General features: G+C 42.2%; 1 protein-coding gene across 6 annotated transcripts in view; it reads left to right on the forward strand.

The window, feature by feature from the left end:
* Positions 1–19991, forward strand: part of AK5 (adenylate kinase 5) — a gene marked incomplete at its 5' end in the record, with an annotated part of 242780 nt that overhangs the window by 120237 nt on the left and 102552 nt on the right. For 5 of the 6 annotated variants that reach the window (XM_082612417.1, XM_082612415.1, XM_082612416.1 and 2 more), the window contains 2 exons: positions 5241–5331; positions 13089–13165. In XM_082612417.1, coding sequence (XP_082468543.1) covers positions 5241–5331; positions 13089–13165 — 168 coding nt within the window. The remainder of the gene's footprint in view (positions 1–5240; positions 5332–13088; positions 13166–19991) is intronic. The other variant, XM_082612420.1, reaches the window with a different exon arrangement.

Below are 19991 nucleotides of genomic sequence, written 5' to 3' on the forward strand. Positions count from 1 at the left end.
AAACATGTTGTGAGTGAACTGGGGAATTTGGTAAGCATCTAATTTTGAAATTTCCAATTGACCTCCCCAGCCCTCTTACATTAAATGACATAAAACAAATCATGCAGACTGTGTCCTCTGCGAGTTCTTTCCCTCAGAATAAGAAAAGAGGTTTGTTAAGATTGCTAGATATTAAATAACTATCACCAAAAAGATAAAGGGCCCACCTAATCACAGAATTTCAAAGCTGGGAACAACCTCGGACATCATCTGGCCTAGTGGCATAGAGTTACATCTGCCCCCAAAGCTTGTTTCTGCCCCACGAGATCTATAGAAACTGTTATTTCTAGAACCTTCATCACCCTATACCTATGCTACCCCTGCAGTATTATCACTTCTACTATTCTCTGTATTTTGAAGTTTACAGCACAGGTTCTTGCAGGTCAAAATCAGAGAGATAGAGACAGAGAAAGAGAGAGAAGGAAGAAAGGAAGGAAGGAAGGAAGGAAGGGAGGGAGGAAGGGAGGAAGGAAAGGAAGGAGATCATTGTTACTTGAGTTTCAAAACACTATTTAGAAACCCAAAAACTGAGAATGCTTTGGTGTAGATGAGGGTTTCCCAACTTCAGCACTATTGACATTTTAGACTGGATAATTCTCCGTTGTGAGAGGGCTGTCCTGTGCACTGTAAGGTAGTTAGCAGCGTCCCTAGACAATAGCCTCCCCCCTTCCAGTTGTGACAACCAAAAATATCTACCAGCATTGCCAAATATTGGGGCAGGGGTGGGAAGGGTGGACAAAATTATTCCTGGTTGAGAACCACGGATGTGTATGGTTTGTGCAAAAACAGATAGTAAGTAAAAGGTCCGATGATTGAAAAGCCACTTCTCCACTCACCATACACACAACCTCTCCAACACTGAATGTTACCAATTTGTAAAGATCTTTGTCCATTCAGTGGCAGTTGTCCTGATAGTACTCAATCAGAATGCTCTTCAAGGTCCGTATGCCACATAACTTGCCAAATGACTAGAGACAAGAATCCTATGCTAGTCCTGGAGCTGTCAAAGTGAGATGTTACAGAAAATAAAGAAGACTAGGTTAAATTCTGTGGTCCTGATGCAAGAGTCAGTGGGCTTCAACAACATCTGTATAATCCCAGAGTTGAGTTGGCTGTGTGGGTGTCACCTTCCTTCCTTGGGGCTCCTTGTTCGTGGTCCAATCACTTAAGAGTGGTCCGTTGAGGAATCTACTTAAGACATAGTAGATACTCAGCAAATATTTGTTGAATGCTTTCATGAATGATGTTTTACTTTTTGCATTTTGCCTTTTGGATTGGACAGTTAAGTACTTTAGTCTGCCAGAGCTAAACATATCCTTGTTCAAATCAACTGGAGGATAGAATATCTCCTAGAAAATCTCAGAGTCAGTTGTATTCCTTATTACACAATCCCCACGTTTAAAAAAAAAGTGTATGCATGTGTGTGTGTGTGTGTGTGTGTAGCATACACACACCTTGTTCAAAGTACAGAAGCGACCAAAGGTCTATAGAACATACTCCCTCAGCCTTAAGGAGGAAAAAGAAGGACTGCAGTTATGCCAGGCTCTGTATTGGGGTATTAAATACACCATCTCTTTAGTCCTCACAATAATTGTATATATGCTAAGAACAGGGAAATAAGTTGTTCAAGATCAGACTGCTGCTACAGGGAAAGCAGAAATTCAGATCAAGCTCTGGTTGAGTTTTAAGCTGCCTAAGCCAGTTTACAAGCTTCCCCTGACTCACTTGGCCCATGTGCCCTGGGCCTCGGTCACTTGTTGAATGGAGAGCTGTCCACCGATGCCCTGCCTTCCAGCATGGCTGATGGACCCAGCCAGCCTCTTAAGGATGAAGGCTGGGCTTCATTGTCCCCAGCCTGGTGGGAGCCTGTGCAGAGATGGCTCCCAGGCCCAACCAGACCAGACCTGCAGGGGGCTGGGCACCTTCCAGCACTTCTAGATCCAGATGCTTTGCCACTCCCTGGGGCATGGGATCTGGCTTCCCAGGGGCTGCCCCGGGGTCTAGGAAACACAACCAAGAGGTGGGGGGACTTAACTCTTCATAAGGAAAACTTGGACCAGTGGAAGCAGGAAACTGAAAAGACAGCATATAAATGCCTCCCTCCTCAGACTGTTCTGAGATGTACTGGTTCCATTTAGCCTTTCTGGAGACCAGCTGTGACTTTGTGAAGCTGGGGCCCAGATCAGTAACATGCCACCTTACATTTGCTTTGCTTCCTTCTTTGTCTCACTTCCCTTTTTCTTTCAAACGTACTGCCCTGGGGTTACATGCATACGCGTGCCCCCAATAAAGTGTTAACCTATAAGTTTTGCCTTAGTTTCTGTTTTCTGGGGAACTACGGCTAAAACATAAGCTTATGCTTTTTTATTTATAAAATTATATGCTGCCACCCATCTTTCAAAAGCCCAAGAAAAAAATAAAAACAAACCCCCTCTTAGTAGAACTTACCCCTTACTGATGATAGCTGACAGACATTTTGAAAGAAAAAAACCAGCCATGGTCTATGGGTGTGGGAAGCAGTGCATTAAGGTGGCACTAATCTTGCCTTGGTGGTCCCCTCGTATCTGTCCTAACCACCATCTGCTTTTCTCGCCCTCGCGTTTAGACAGAAGGGCTGTTAACACTCATTTGAGCAGCAGGGCTATATCTGTCTGACTATGATGATCACATGTAGCCTGATAGGATAGAAAGTGTCAGTCATCCTAAGTGCAAGTCCTACTTCTCCTGCTTGTTAGCTGTTTGACTTGAGAAAGTCATAGTATCTGAGTAGGTATTTCCTCACCTGTAAAATAGAAACAAGACGATCTGCCTCACCTTTCCCGTGGGCTGATGTGACATAGTGAAAGTACTTTACAGCACCATACGATGAGCTTTAACTGTGTAAGGGGAGATTAGGTAATAACTTTCTAGTCTGGGCTTCTAAACTCCTCTCACTAAAAATAATGAAGCACTTCAGTAGGAAAATATAAAGGAATAAATCACTTAAATCTTTTCAAATATCTTCAAGATAATAATTAAGATTAAAAACCAAGATGGAATAAAAAAGACTATTTTCCCTCCCATGAACAAACAAAAATAAATAAACAGAAAATATATATTTAAAAAAAAAACAATTTTAAGACACTGGACATCAGACAATGAGGTGATTCCCTGAGAGAAAGGAAACAAATGTGGTGGGCCCTGTGATTGTCCCCAGCTTATTACTGGAAACTTTCCAGCTACAGTGCAGGGAGAAGGAAGCCTTGTGGAGATGGGTAGACTCCAAGAGTTGAGGAAATGGAGCTGAGAGTACAAGAGACCCAAGGTGGATGGATTGCAGAGGACAGAGTACCAGAGATGCACAGAGAGAGAACTCTGGAGATCTGCAGAGGGTTCCCCTCCAGCATCCAGCAGAGTACTAATCAGGGCATGCATATGAGCAAACTGCTCAAAACTGAGGGAAAAACCACCCAAAAGGATCAGCAGGAATAGTAGCTGGGGCTCACACCAGCCTGAGAAGAGTGCTTGTTTCTACAGCCAGACTGGAAAATCCCTTAATTCACAAGGAAATGGGTAGAACACTTCAAAGTGTCTTGCCTCAACAGGGCGGAATAATTAACCCTAAACTAAACACTGCTCTGGTCCAGTCCAACAAATCTTAAACACAAGACCTGAAATGATCAAGTTGTTTCCAAGTAACTAAACTACATTCCAGAATGAAACTCAAGAATATAGAAATACAAAAACACCTACCATCCAACATGGTCAAATTGTCAATGCCTGGCATCCAGTAAAAAATTACCAGGCATGCAAAGAAACAGGAAAATATGCCCCATAATAATGGGGGAAATCAGTCAAAACCAACTCAGTTGTAGGAGTTAGTAGAGAAGGATATTAGAAGTTATTATAATTGTATTTCATGTGTTTAAAACCTTAAATAGAGACATAGATATTTCTAAAGACTCAAGTCAAACATCTATGGATAAAAACTACAATGTCCAAGATGAAACATATCCAGGATGGAATTAATAGTATATCCATACAATGGAATACTACTCAGCAAGGAAAAGGAATAAACTTGATAAATCTCAAAATAATTGTGCAGAGTGAAAGAATCCAGACAAAAATATTTCATGTTGTACAATTCCTTTTACATGAAATTCTAGAAGATGCAAATAATCTCTAGTCACAGAAAACATATCAATGATTACCTGATGGGGGGGGCAGGAGAAAGGGATTCCCAAGGGGCACAAGGAAACTTTGGGGGGAGGCGATGGAGATGTTCACTATTTTGATTTTTATGATGGTTTCACAGGTGTATACAGATGTCAAAGCTTACCATTTTGTACACTTTAAATACATGCAGTTTATTGTATATCAGTTATAACTCAGTAAGCCTATTTTAAAAAAACAAAGAGACAAAAGTGTATTTCTAAAAACCACTGAGGGACTTCCCTGGTGGTCCAGTGGCTAAGACTCCACACTCCCAGTGCAGTGGGCCCCGGTTCGATCCCTGATCAGGGAACTAGATCTCACATGCTGCAACTAAAGACCCCGCACGCAGCAGTGAAGATCCCATGTGCTGCAACTAAGACCCAGCACAGCCAAATAAATAAATATTTAAAAACCACTGAACAACTTGGGAAATAGAGGATTTATAAATGTAACCACATTTTTAATATTTAAAATTTTGTAAATTTTAGAGAATGGTAAAATATTTGAATGCATAATTTTTGTTACATCTAAACCTATAGTGTCTGTAGACTATACCTAAAGAAAAACATCTATAGTATTTGTATAGTAGCTAAAATTTGGTTTGAGGGTCTCTTTTTTCTTTTTTTAACAATAAATTAGAAAATCTATCCCCATGTTGTTTAGAAATATTTTTTTATGAAGGAGGCGGCGGCGGGGAGGATTTCAAAACAAAACTAAGGGCCAGAAAAGCACAAGTTATGGGTTTTTCCAAAGATTGTTTTAGAAATTAAGAAAATTCTACACAATTTTCTTAACTGTTAGTGACTGTACACTTACTCCCTAACACCCCTCTCTGTTTGATATGAGGTCCGGGCTTGAAAAACCCTCTAAATATCTGATTAAAGACTCAGTTCCTGTTGTCCTGCTTCATTAGAGATACAGTTGTGTGATGCATGTTCATTATATTTTGGAATGAATTAATTTATGTATCCTCACGTTCCCAACTTGTCTGTCCTGATTTCTCCCAGTTTGATGCTGACCGAGACGAGGATGAGGTGTTCTATGACATCAGCATGGCAGTTGACAGCAAGTTATTTCCAAACAAAGAGGCTGCAGCAGGTAAGTCACTGTGTCCTTTGGGCTGCAGTATACCCTGATCCCCTGCCAAGCGTCTAGGACTTTGTAGTAAGGTTGGAGCTCAACAAACTGCTGTAAGGTCATAAGGATGATGTAGTCCTCAGGTCTTTACACCTCCTGGTTTAGAAATAAAGGCACAAAACGACATAGAAAAGAGCCATACATCCGGCTCTTAACAGTTACTGCCTGTCTTCCAGTCATTGAAAATGCAAATTAGCAGGCAGTCACAATGTAACAAAGGACCTCTGTTACTATAATTTTAAAAAACTGATCTAACCCACAATTTGTGCAACAATAAAAGTTACAGTTTCTCCAGAACTCCCTAACTCATACATGTCTCTCCTGTGCCACCTGGGAAAAGCCTCCTCTTTGGTGTGTGATAGCTGCTCCCATCCCGACCCACAGCCCCTGTTGTGGCCCCGCCCCTTCTCTTCCTATGTCTAGAAGTTTGACGTTGGACAATCGTGCAGGGTAATCATACCCCTTTAAGTAGGCGGTACTCACATTTCTGTCCTTGACCCTTCTCTCACTCTCTTTTACTCTTTCTCTGGGTCAGCTCCTTGTCCGTCCTGGTTTCAACCATCAATTCTACGTGGATGACTCTCAAATCTTTCTCAGTCCTCACCTTTCTTCTCAGTTATGGCCTCAGTGAATAAAGACCAAAAGTTCCGGGCCGTAAAGAAAAAGGCTAAACACCTAAAAGTTTGAAGCCGTATTTGAAGCTCACTGCGAGTAGGTTCGAAGAAAGACAGAGTTTTTTAAAAGGCAGTAGTCTTTCTGGACAGACCCGCTGAGCACAGACAGCTGACGTAAACTCGCCTGCCTCTTTTTCCAGTGATATTTACAGAAAGATGGCCTACTGCAGGGCAAGAGGGAGTGTTGTTGAGAAGCATGTAAGATCCTGTCAACAAAAGTACCACTGCTCCGAAAACTGCTGTGACACCTGTGCTTTTATTTTAATGTTTCATGTAGAACATTCATTTAGACCTCTAACAACAAATATCTATCGACTAGATACCCTCAGTTTCCAAACCGTGGAACAGAGGAGAAGATGTAAGCGGCCCCTTCTTTAGAACTCCCGGCACTTTATGGGTCTCAAGTAGCATTTCTCCAAAGTAGCCTCGTCCTATAGTGATGTAGCTGGGCTGGCTTGTGTGCAATTCAGTAACTGTGTCTTTGTCCTCTTCATGTGCACGGTGCCTGGCCCATAGCAGAGGTTTCCAGGAGACCACTCCTTCCTCTCTACAACTCTGAGCTTATGAACACAGGGGTCTGTGCTCACAGCCTCAACTCCCCCTAGCTCCCTTCCACTTCCAAGACCCCTGAAAACTGGGTTCTGCTCCAGCCTTAAAGTAAACCTGTTCTATCTGTAACAGCCCTGGTGAGCGAAGGGAACCCAGGAGGGCTTGTGGTAAGCCAGAAATAAGCCATACCTCCCCTTCCAGAGGCAGCCACTTCACAGCCCCATGTTACTGTGCCATTAAGGAATGGGCCAGTGTTGCTGGATCCTTCTCTCTCTCCAGAGAAAACAGAAACCTGCACCAGCAGGTGCAATCTCCCATCTTGTGAATGTTGGTGACTCAGTCAATTAAATAAGCCATGTCCGTGGCCTCTGCTCTGTGACTCGGCAGCCCCCAGGTTTTCTCCCTTGGCTCTTCCCTTCTCCTGAATCCTCTCTCTGCAGTATCTCAGCTGCCCCACTGCTCCCATATCACCTCCACGTGAATAGCTTTCAATTCCTTTAAATTTTTTACATAAAAATCGTATATGTTTAAGATGTACTACACGATGATTTGATTTGTGAAATGATTACTACAGTCCAGCTAATTAACATACTTCGTCTTCATATAGTTACCATTCTTCTGTGTTTGATGAATGAGCATCTGAAACATATTCTCTTAGCAATTTCCCAGTATTCAATACATATTATGAACTGTCATCACCTTGCTGTGCATTGGATCTCTAGGCATATTCTTCCTATGTAACTGCAACTTTGTACCCTTTGGTCACAATCTCCCCATTTCCCCCACCTGTGTGTCTGTGGCAACCACCATTCTACTCTCTGCCTCTATGTGTTTGACTTTTTTAGGTTCCACATGCAAGGGAGATCATGTAGTTTTTCTCTTTTAAGAGAGCCAGACAAAAGTGTCCCTGCCCTCACACCTCACACCGATCATGGATCGTCGTTCCTCAGACACCTTGGGAGTCCAGGCCTCCTTCACTATCCCTAGCGAACTCATCGAAACCTTTGTCATTCCTGGCCCTCCCGTCCGTCTGTTAGGAATCCTGTTGCTGCTATGGGGATCCTCCCTGAATGCAGCTCTGATCACATGACAAAAACCAAAACAAAGCAAAACCTTCCATGACTTTCCTGCAGGCTGAGCACCAGGGTTCTTACCGTGACAAAAATATCCTTAGCTTTCCTGCAGTGGTCCTGTCCCCGTCAGAGCGTCACCTCTCCCCTCCCTCACACCAGCTTCCTCCAGCTCCTGAATGCCTCAGGTACCTTCCTGCCCCTGGCCATTTGCACAAAGTACTGGGAACCACTTATCTCCATTTGCATCCCTCTACTCTCTCACCTCTTCATCCCCGTCCTTCACCTGGCCGGGTCCTGCTTTGTATCTCAGTTTAAAAGTGATTTCCTCAAGGAAACGTTCTCAGACCCCATCCCAGACTACATCCCTGTGTAGTCCTCTGCCCTTTACCTTCAGGGCATTCATTGCAACTATGATTATATAATTAGGTATAGGATTGTTTGTTAAAAATCTATTTCCTTTACAAGAGTGCAAGACTTCATGAGTACAGAGAGTATACGTGAGCGTTGGTTTGAAACCCGGTATGAATCTCATGCGAGATGCCACATTAGCCCTTTCTCTACTAGCTGGCCACCTCAGCTGGGCTACTCACCTGGGCCCGTCACCTCACAGCCACACCAAATTCCCTTTGGCTCCAGAGCAGAGTGTGCATTTGCTTGCCTCCAGGCCAGAGAATGCCAGCCCCTGAACCTCTGCACCCTGTCTGTGGTATTTCCTCCTCCATGGAGCCCTCCAGTAATACTTCTAGCAGAGTCATCTGCCTACATCACTCAGTGCCTCTGGGCCTCAGTGTCCCCATCTATAAGGAAAGAATATTAGCGCTACCTCATAGGACGGTTGTGAAGAGTAAATGGCTTATGTGTATGAAGCATGAGGCTGTCCCGTTAAAAAGGTTAAGTATAGGTTAGTATCTTTGCTGAGGATTTGAGGGGTCGCAGGGAGAGACCACATCTTATGCAGCACAGCCTTTCCCCATTTTCCTAGGTTGACTTCTACCCTCTTCTCCCTCTCTTCCTCCCTTCTGCCACTGCTGTCATGGAGTAACTAAGAAAAAAAAAAAATTCCCCCTTCTCTTCTCACCCAGAACAGTCCCCCAAGTTCCCTTGAGGAGCTTCCTTCTAGTCCCAGATACTGCCAGGATATTTTTTTCCAAAGAAATACAATGCCCTCCTTCAAAGGAATTCTAACACAAACTGCTACTAACACTTCCAAGTCTGTTGGAATTAGAGCTGGATTCTCCGTGCCTAATGCCTAAGGCGCTTAGAAGGGATTTAATGTTCGAAGTGCGCATGGAGCGAATGATTAAGATTGAGATCCACACCACTGTAAAGCAATTATACTCCAATAAAGATGCTAAAAAAAAAAAAAGGATTGAGGGCTTCCCTGGTGGCGCAGTGGTTGAGAGTCTGCCTGCCGATGCAGGGGACACAGGTTCGTGCCCCGGTCTGGGAAGATCCCACATGCCGCGGAGCAGCTAGGCCCGTGAGCCATGGCTGCTGGGCCTGCGCGTCCAGAGCCTGTGCTCCACAATGGGAGAGGCCACAGCAGTGAGAAGCCCACGTAACGCAAAAAGAAAAAAAAAAAAAGATTGAGATCCACAAAAGTGAACCGTAACTGTCCTTTTATCTATTTTTCAGTCATTCAGCATATATGTATCAAATGCATAGAATTTCTAAGTTTTGTTCTTAGATTCAGAGAAGAAATACAACCCCACCTAAAGCTGCTGACGGTTTAGCAGTAGAGACAGGAGAAGGGAGAGACCGCTTTCCTCAGACAGGGCAGGAGAAATGTGAGAGGAGCTTTATCTGCAGACGCCTTTCACCGTGCAGGAAACCCTGCCTTGCAGGAGTCTCCTTCTATCTGGTACTCCAAGTGGGAAGAGGGCCTTCCTAAAACTTCAGATCAAAGATCCACTAGGAGGAAACAAGTCTTTACCAGTGTCCCAGAAGGCAGTATGGTTAGCCTTCCTGTACCTCTGAAGCCAATTTGTCATCTTCCCACTTAAATTTAAGGAGACGACCTGAAAATATTTCCGAAGACCATTCAATGTCTAAAACTAGTGACAGTGAGTGCCCCCTGTGGGGTTCTATTTCATACCTTCCTCTGTTATCTATGGGAAGTATACTTTTAAATCTGAAAAGAAATCAAGAAATTCAAAATAGGGGGAAATGAAAGCCATACTATCACTTTTGCAAAAGGTCCTAATTTGCTGTCTTCTTTGAGTAACAAGATCATTGCAGTTGTTTTGGTTAAATTATCCAACGAAAGATGGCAAAAAATATGTACATATGGTTACATTTACCTCCCTATTTTGTATGTCAAGCCTTAGACTATTATTAAAGGTCCCATTTTCAGCAAACCAAGCAACCAATACTAAAAGAAAATGAAAGCTATTCAATCATTATCTGAGCTGATAATGACATCCTTTTTCTATGCCTTCTATGATCTATTAGTACTGTTGCCAAGAGCAACAGCATGTCAAGAAATTCCACCCCTTGATGATACAATAAAATTTCTGTTAAAAACATTTTATTAGGAAAGCCAATCTCTTCTTCCTTATAAGGAGAAGTTGCTTTTTAAACAAAGACTTCTTCATTCTACCATCGCTGAAGATAGTTTTCTAATAATCTTGTTCCATTTTCAAATATTAATGTGTAATATCTCTGTTAACTGGGTTGTCTAAGAGTCCTTCACGTTGTACTTTATTAAAACGACCAAAAGAACAGTTTCTAATTAAATAAGTAGGACACAGGAACTGAAACAGCTATATGTTTAATGAGCTTTTGCGTTCAGATCACGTTGCTCACTGCACATGAATCACTCTAGATTCCAAGGGGAGGGTATCATTTGACTATCTATCACCACTAGTCAGTGGTGAATAATATCCATATTGTGGAAGTAACGAAAGCTAGTTAAAATTGGCATTGCCTTTAATGGTGCTGTCACTAGCAGCCACCTTGACTGTCACAGGCTAGAGTGACACCTCTTTATTGCACTTTCTATTCTTCCCTTTCCTCAGCCACCCAGTGACCCACTTCATCATCGGCCATTCACTGTTCCTATTTTCTCAGAATGTAGAAGAGATAGCACACTCCTCCAAGGTCCTCCCCTGTAGAGCACTGTAATGAAAGGTCATGTTTATAAAGCCATTTGGATTTTGCCTGCTTACAGCTTGGAGTCAGCAGGCTATGTTAAAAATGGGAGCAGTGACTTCTGTCTTTGATCTCAGTCACTTTCTGCATGACCTTGGCCAAGCTATATAACTTCTCCACAGCTCATTTTCCTCTTTTCTAAAGTGACAGGGTAGGATTCTATGAAATATTAAATTCTAAAATGTCCATGATCTTAAAATGGAATAATGCACGTTTTACTTCTGACATCTTTACTGTCTCCCAACACATAAGTGCAAAATGGTCTTCCAACTGGGTTCTGAGACATCAGGTAGTTTGGCCCTAAGGTACACCTTTTATTTATAAGGTGCACCTTATAAATAAAAGTATTTATCTGAAAAATACTTAAAACACAGAGACAGAAAAATTACAAGTATATAATCCTTCTACTTAAAAAATTATATATAAAATTAATGTTTCCATATCACCCCTCTAGCCTCACTTTATTAATAGTCCTCCCGACTCCATTCTACAAGCACCTTATTAACACTGGTGTTGCCAAGGGCATCACCAAGAATTGTGCAGTACACATTTATGCAACTATACATGGTAGCTCTACAGTTAGTTACTTGTCCAAAATTGTTTGATGGGTCAGGTATCTCCATTTTGAAAGCCTTTACTGTACTTAAAAAAAATTTTTTTTTAAATTACAAACACAACAAACAATGGTGTTACTGCTTAGTACTTAGTCGATTTGATAATGGGTTAGTACTTAGTCAATTTGGTGAACAGCAGGGGTAATGATGAGAAGAGTAGAAATGATGAAAGACTGTGTGGGGACACACCTTGATTCTTTTTCTTGAAGAAAGTATGGAAGCAGCATCTCTGGGAGAGGTCCATATCTGAGAAGTGTGTGAGATGCTTGACATTTTTTTGAAAATTCATCTTCATTAAACATTACTCATTGCATATTCTGAACAAGAGTTATTTGGCAAGGGCAAGTTTACAATGAAGCATGGAGTGGTTGGTTTCTTCACAGGGTGCCTGCCTTTTTATGGACAGCACTGAATTCTGTCTTTCTGGCTAGTTAGGTAATATATATTTCCCAGCAAGAAAGAGTCATTAGATGAGGACGATGAATCAATTGTGCTTCAGGGGTCCCATTAAGAAAATTACTGGTTTAAGTGTGAGCCTTGGGGATTAATGGGAACGTAATTCAGTGTAACTTGTAGTACCTAAGGGGGAAAAACTCTATATTAATATGTTAAGTTAACCTGATTTTTCTCACCTTCGGGGACTAAGGTGACCCAAAGGCTAGAGGAAAAACTTCTCAGGTTCTCATGGAATGAGCAAACTCAGCCCTTCTTTTCCTGGAAACCCCTTGCTCTACTCTCACTCTGTACTTTGCTCCTGGTGTTCCTTCTTCCTCAGCCACCATTGCACACCTTTAAACCACTTCTCCTCCTGGACCACCCGTATTCACCCTCACAGTTTAGACTCACAAACTATTTCCTTGTGAAGAATCCCACCCCCATCACCTCCTCTAGTAATAATCAGAATTAGTCTTTCTTTTTGGTTTCTGAAACTTACTGTTGATAAATTCATCTCCTCCACAAGATCATTGTCTTCTTAAGGGTGCAGACAGTGTCTAGGTATCTGTGTTACCAAACCGTACTTGGGTCTACTCCCCCACATGCAGTAAAACCAGTCTACTGACACCGCATTGTGGTGAAGGAAAGTGCAGCATTTATTGCAGGGTGACCAACAAGGAGTTCAGAACAGCTAGTGCTCAAAAAGCCCAAATTCTCTGTGGATTTCAACAAAGTATTTTTAAAAGCCAGGTGAGGGAGAGGTGTCCCAGGGTATGTGATCAGCTTGTGCACAATTCTCTGATTGGTTGATGGTGAGGTAACTGGGCAGTGTCACAGGGGTTAACATTATCAATCCTTAGGCACTAGTAGATCTGGGAGCTAGGTGTTCATGATCGTCATGTAGTTAATTTCTTCCATTTGGTGGTGGTTTTAGCATCTATAAAACAACTCAGGAAATGTGCATCAGATACTATTATCTAGGTATTTCAGAGAGGAGCTGAAGCAGAGGATATGGGGGAGGGGGTCTGTCCTGGGAAGGCCCCATAGGGTCCTGCTCTGTTACATCTGCATTTTCCATCTGCAGGCCAAACAGTGCCTGACAGATGGGAAGAGTCTGGAAATATTTGTAAACAGGACAATATGGAAACTTGGTGGGCATTTGTTTGCCTCAGAAATGTACACGGATGGCCTCCATCAGGTAATCTTTATTTTTCTAACCTTAGGTTCAAGAGACCTTGATCCTTTGATGATGTTGGACACTGGAGAGATCACTGATACAGGATCTGATTATGAAGATCAGGTACTTAGAATCTAAAAATATTTCTCTATTTAAATGTTTCTAATTTTAGTCTTTATAAATGTTTCATGAAAATTAGAATTACAAATCATTCTGTGAAATGTTTACAGAGAACTAAAATAATCTATCCCATGGTAAATCATACAGCTTTTATACATTAACTTTGGCCCTTTAACCCTCCCTTATCCACAGATTCAAAGTGGCAATTAATTAAGGAAAGATTTGTGGTCAAAAGTTACATGAGATAGAAGTGAGGTTACATGAGGTTCTTTTGGCCAAGAATTTGCCTGTGTCTCTATCCCTTCCCTGTAGTAAGCCCACGGTATTTACTAAGCATTGGTTACAGGTTCAGGGCTCTGCTTTTCTCTTTCTAACCTTTGAAAGGACTGATGACCAAGGACAACAGAGCCAAGATATTAATATATTTTCTATTTGAATAAAACCAAAGAAATTTATCTGGGTCATTTTTTTCTCAGCAGAAGAACTCTTCCTCCTGCTCTATTTTAATGATCCAAAATAGTTGGCAAATGATCCCAGTCTCTAATTAGGCCTTATTTTTTAAAAAGCATCATGTCTGAAACTTCCTTCCATTCTCATCAGTGCTCCTCTGTGGTGGCTGAAAGCCAAGTGAGCATGTTCTTCTGGAATTGTTTTTCCCCCATTTTCAGCCAATATGTGTAACAAATAAAGGGGATAGATCTGACCAGTGTCCAGATGTAATGGCTGTCTCTCTGTTTCACATACATATTCAAAAGCTATTTTCACAAGCATTATGTTTCTTCCCTGATATCACAAAGCAAGGAGAAGATATTGACAAATCTTTAAAATATTTTTTGGCATATATTAAGCACTTCATACATACTAAACATTGTGATAAGTTCCTTAACTTTACTATCATACTAATTCCTCACAACATCTCTAGTATATAGGAATTATTATCTTTATTTCATAATTAAGAGAATTAAGACTCCAAGAGTAATTTGCGCACAGTTATGCAAATAGTTTCACAGTGGGGAAGTGAACTCAGGGCACCTTCCTTAACGCCTGCACTCTGCCACGCTCATCCTCACCTCCAAAGACAGGCCATTCAGTGGTGCTTTTTTGGAGCCTTTTCAGTTGCTAACTCTTAAGACCCCAGCAAGGGCAAATGCCAGACAACCACTGTGAAGGGTGAGCTCACCATCCAAAATTACAGACCGCAACAAGGAACGAACCGTAGCAAGAAATCCAGCTGATTAAACAAATGGAAGGGTTCACACTCCAAGGACTGGGGATAACAGAAAAGCCTGAAAGAAATCTTAATCTGGGAATATTTAAAATATCCAAGGAGATAAAGGGAAGATTAGAAACCATGAAACAAGTACAGGAAAGAATGGAAAGGAAGAAGCAGGAAGGAATAGGAAGGAAGAAATAGAAATTCTAGGCACAAAAAAATATTGTCATTGCAATAAAAATTCAATTAACAGGTTGAAGAGTAGACTAGACACAGCTAAAAAGAGACAATGATAGGGGTGGGGGTGGGATGAACTGGGAGATTGAGATTGACTTATATACACTAATATATATAAAAGAGATAACAAATAAGAACCTGCTGCACAGTACAGGGAACTTCACTTCACTGTACAGTAGAAACTAACACAACATTGTAAAACAACTATACCCCGATTAAAAGAAGAGAGAGAGAGATGATGATAGAGCTGAGGAAATTTCCTTCAAATGAAACAGAGCGCTAAATCATTGTCAAAGAAAGAACTTAGGAGACACTGAGGATGGAATGATTGGGTCAACATATTCTAACAGGAGCTGCAGGAGAATAAAATGGAGTGGATGGGGCACAGCTGCATTTTAACAGATAATGGTTGAGAACTTTAAAGAGGTGAGAAAAGACAAGTCCCCAGATTGAAGGAGCACATCCAGTCCTGAGCAGGAAAAAAAATCCTCGCCTATTCTTTTTCCGTTTAGCTCCTCAACAAATATTAACAGAGCACCTACTATGTGCCAGGTACCATTTAGGCGCTTGGAATATCTAACTGTATAAAACAGGCAAGAATCTTACATACAGGTGGGGAAGACATATAGTAAACAATAAACATAATATATTAGTAAATTCTCTAGATAGTTAAGTGCTATGAGAAGAAAAAAAAGTAGAAAACGGTAGGAGGGTTAGGAATGCTGGGTTGGGGAGGGCAGATTACAGTATTAAACAGGAGAGTCAATATTAACTAGGATGGCCTCATTAAAGAGGTGAGATTTGAGCAAAGACTTGTAAAACATAGAGAGCACAGAGGACAAAAATAAAATATTAATAGTGAAAAGGCATTACCTATAAAGGAAAAGCAATTTGGGGGACAGAAGATTAAATGAAGCAAGGGTTTGCATTTATTGAGTACTTACTCTAAGCCAGATACTGTGTTTTATGGTTTACATGCATTATTGCTAATCTTTACAATAACTCAAGAAGGTAGCTCAGGGCTTCCCTGGTGGCGCAGTGGTTGGGAGTCCGCTTGCCGATGCAGGGGACACAGGTTCGTGCCCCGGTCTGGGAGGATCCCACATGCCGCAGAGCGGCTGGGCCTGTGAGCCATGGCTGCTGAGCCTGCGCATCTGGAGCCTGTGCTCCGCAACGGGAGAGGCCACAACAGTGAGAGGCCCGTGTACCGAAAAAAAAAAAAAGAAGAAGGTAGCTCTGTTTATCCCCAATTTACAGCTCAGGAAACTGGAGCTCATAGAGGTTAAATGACTTCCCAAGACCAAACAGCTAACAAGCAGTTGAGTCAGGAATCAAACTATGATCACCCCAACACCAAAATCTAGTTTATACTTTCACACTCCAAATAAAGCCATTATGAAGGTCACTGGTAATCTATCACCAATTCCAGTTAACACTTTTTAAAAAATAAATTAATTAATTTATTTTTGGCTGTATTGGGTCTTTCTCTAGTTGTGGCGAGCAGGGGCTACTCTTCGCTGCAGCACACAGGTTTCTCACTGCAGTGGCTTCTCTTGTTGCGGACCACGGGATCTAGGCACATGGGCTTCAGTAGTTGTGGCTCGCAGACTCTAGAACGCAGGCTCAGTAGTTGTGGTGCAAGGGCTTAGTTGCTCCACAGCACGTGGGATCTTCCCAGACCAGGGCTCGAACCCATGTCCCCTGCATTGGCAGGCGGACTCTTTTTTTTTTTTTTTAGTATTAGTTGTTTTTTGTTTGTTTGTTTGTTTGTTTATACTGTAGGTTCTTATTAGTCATCAATTTTATACACATCAGTGTATACATGTCAATCCCAATCGCCCAATTCAGCACACCACCATCCCCACGCAACCGCGGTTTTCCCCCCTTGGTGTCCATACGTTTGTTCTCTACATCTGTGTCTCAACTTCTACCCTGCAAACCGGTTCATCTGTACCATATTTCTAGTTTCCACATACATGCATTAATATACGATATTTGTTTTTCTCTTTCTGACTTACTTCACTCTGTATGACAGTCTCTAGATCCATCCACATCTCAACAAATGACTCAATTTCATTCCGTTTTATGGCTGAGTAATATTCCATTGTATATATGTACCACAACTTCTTTATCCAATCCTCTGTTGATGGGCATTTACGTTGCTTCCATGACCTGGCTATTGTAAATAGTGCTGCAATGAACATTGGGGTGCATGTGTCTTTTTGAATTATGGTTTTCTCTCTGGGTATATGCCCAGTAGTGGGGTTGCTGGATCATATGGTAATTCTATTTTTAGTTTTTTAAGGAACCTCCATACTGTTCTCCATAGTGGCTGTATCAATTTACATTCCCACCAACAGTGCAAGAGGGTTCCCTTTTCTCCACACCCTCTCCAGCATTTGCTGTTTGTAGATTTTCTGATGATGCCCATTCTAACTGGTGTGAGGTGATACCTCAATGTAGTTTTGATTTGCATTTCTCTAATAATTAGCGATGTTGAGCAACTTTTCATGTGCTTCTTGACCATCTGTATGTCTTCTTTGGAGAAATGTCTATTTAGGTCTTCTGCCCATTTTTGCATTGGGTTGTTTGTTTCTTTAATATTGAGCTGTATGAGCTGTTTATATATTTTGGAGGTTAATCCTTTGTCCATTGATTCATTTGCAAATATTTTCTCCCATTCTGAGGGTTGTCTTTTCGTCTTGTTTATGGTTTCCTTTGCTGTGCAAAAGCTTTGAAGTTTCATTAGGTCCCACTTGTTTATTTTTGTTTTTATTTCCATTACTCTAGGAGATGGATTAAAAAATATCTTGCTGTGATTTATTTCAAAGAGTGTTCTTCCTATGTTTTCCTCTAAGAGTTTTATAGTGTCTGGTCTTACATTTAGGTCTCGAATCCATTTTGAGTTTATTTTTGTGTATGGTGTTAGGGAGTGTTCTAATTTCATTCTTTTACATGTAGCTGTCCAGTTTTCCCAGCACCACTTATTGGAGAAAAGACTTACTGTCTTTTCTCCATTGTATATCTTTGCCTTCTTTGTCATAGACTAGTTGACCATAGGTGCATAGGTTTATCTCTGGACTTTCTATCTTGTTCCATTGATCTATGTTTTTGTTTTTGTGCCAGTACCATATTGTCTTGATTACTGTAGCTTTGTAGTATAGGCAGGCAGACTCTTAACCACTGTGCCACCAGAGAAGTCCCCCAGTTAACACTTTTTAGTTATCTTTCTTGGCCTTTGCTGCCTTTGATACACCACACTTTTACTGTAAAAGACCAGGTAGTAAATATTTTAGGCTTTGTGAACCATAAGGGATTTGCTGCAGCTACTCAAACCCTGCCATTGTAGTGCAAAAGCAGCCACAACTATATTTAAACAAGAGTATGGCTGTGCTCCAGTAAAACTTTACTTATGGGCACTGAAATTTGAATTCCACATATTTTCCTGTGATTTATTTCAACTGTTCAAAAACGTAAAGCCCATTCTTAACTGAGAGGCTGTGCATAAAACAGGCAGCAGAGTGGATTTGACCTGGAGGCCATAGTTTGCTGACCGCGGCTATAAACCATCCCCATTTCTCTTTTTTTTTTTTTTTTTGCGGTACGCGGACCTCTCACTGTTGTGGCCTCTGCTGCTGCGGAGCACAGGCTCCGGACGTGCAGGCTCAGCGGCCATGGCTCACGGGCCCAGCCGCTCCGCGGCATGTGGGATCTTCCCGGACCGGGGCACGAACCCATATCCCCTTCATCAGCAGGCGGACTCTCAACCACTGCACCACCAGGGAAGCCAACCGTCCCCATTTCTTGACAGTGTCCTCTCCATTAGCTTCTAACACTTCTATAATATTTAATACTGTTCTAAGTGTTTCACATTTATTACCTCATTTTATCCTGAGACAATTATGTGAAATTGATATTATTATCCCCATTTTACTGATAAGGAAAGTGAAGTACAGTGAAATTAAGCAGTTTATGTAAGGTCACACAGCTGGCAAGAGGTAAAGACAGAATTCAAACACAGCCGTCTGACTGCAGAGCCAGGATCAGGAAAGATAGGTGACGCTCTGCTATGGTAACAAATAAAACTCAAAATCTGAGTGTTTTCCTTCCAGTGAGACCTCCAGAGGGATCGTGGATGGGAAAGGAAAAAGCATGGGAAGGGGGACCTACTCTTCATTGCACATTTCTTCCTCCCACGATCATTTGACATCCCTAGTCACTGGCTCTCCCTCTGTGTGAAGAGGCAAAAGGATGGAAAACAGAGCTTACTCAGGTGCCCAGGAAGAGAGAGACGGGTTTAGTGAGTGTGAAGCCAGCCTGGGCCACAAAGCTCTGGCCCCCACCATGTGTCCTCTCTCTGGCATTCCTCCTACTTCTTGGCTCACTCTTTCTTGCTTTCCTTGCTGAGCTGCACTCTGTTGGTCTATTATTTCAGTGCGGGTGCCCACCAGCATCCTGGCCAGGGACCCTTCAATCCTCACTGCACATATTCATTCTCCTTTGAGAAGCTTGACCACAGCCAGTTTCTCTTTTCCTAAGAGAAACCTCAACATGGAAACATGGAAACCTCAACAAGGTTGGGGCTCTGTTCACAAGGAATAGTGAGGAAATGTGAGCATTTCACTTCACTCAGAATTCCCTGGTGGGCTCCCAGCGCCTACGTCTGCCTGCTAAACAGCACTGGCTGGATTTCCCATGTGCATCTCAAACTCAACATGTCCAAAACTGAACTCACCATCTTCCCCCACAAAATCTGTTCTTCCTTCTGCTTCCCCTATTTCTGTGAATGATACCACCATCCTCCCAGCTGCCCAAGCCAGAGACCAAGGCATCTTCCTAGTCTCCTTCCTTTCTCTCCCTCCCTACACCAGTTTGATCAAGAAGCTGATCAGCTGGTCAGTTCTCCTTTGCAAGCATCTCTCCTTCCCTCCCCAGTTCCAATGTCACTCTCCTGGTTCACACCCTGACCCTTCTTCCCCAGGACCACTGAGACAGTCTCCTAACCAGTCTCCCTTCCCCAGGCTCCACACCCATCAAAATCATCTTGCTGAAAAGCCAAGCCAATCATCACATTCCACTGCTTAAAACTCTTCATGGCTCCTCATTGATGTCAGAATTAAATCAGAACCTCTTATCATAATACATGGGAACTTTCAAATTAGAGTCTGACCCTCTCCCCTCCTTCCCCAAACTCTTCCCTTGCCGATCACTAAAACACACTGAATGCTCCAGCCACACCAAGCCATTTACAGTTCCCCGCAAGTGGGTTGTGCTTTGCACAGTCTCTTTCCTCTATATGGAAGCTTCCGCAACCCTATCACCCCTATTCCGGATAACCCCTACTCATGCTCCATCAGAACCACGCTTCTCCCTGAGGAA

Source organism: Mesoplodon mirus, assembly GCF_964341445.2.
Source record: "Mesoplodon mirus genome assembly, chromosome: 3".
In the NCBI taxonomy this organism is placed as follows: Eukaryota; Metazoa; Chordata; class Mammalia; order Artiodactyla; family Ziphiidae; genus Mesoplodon; species Mesoplodon mirus.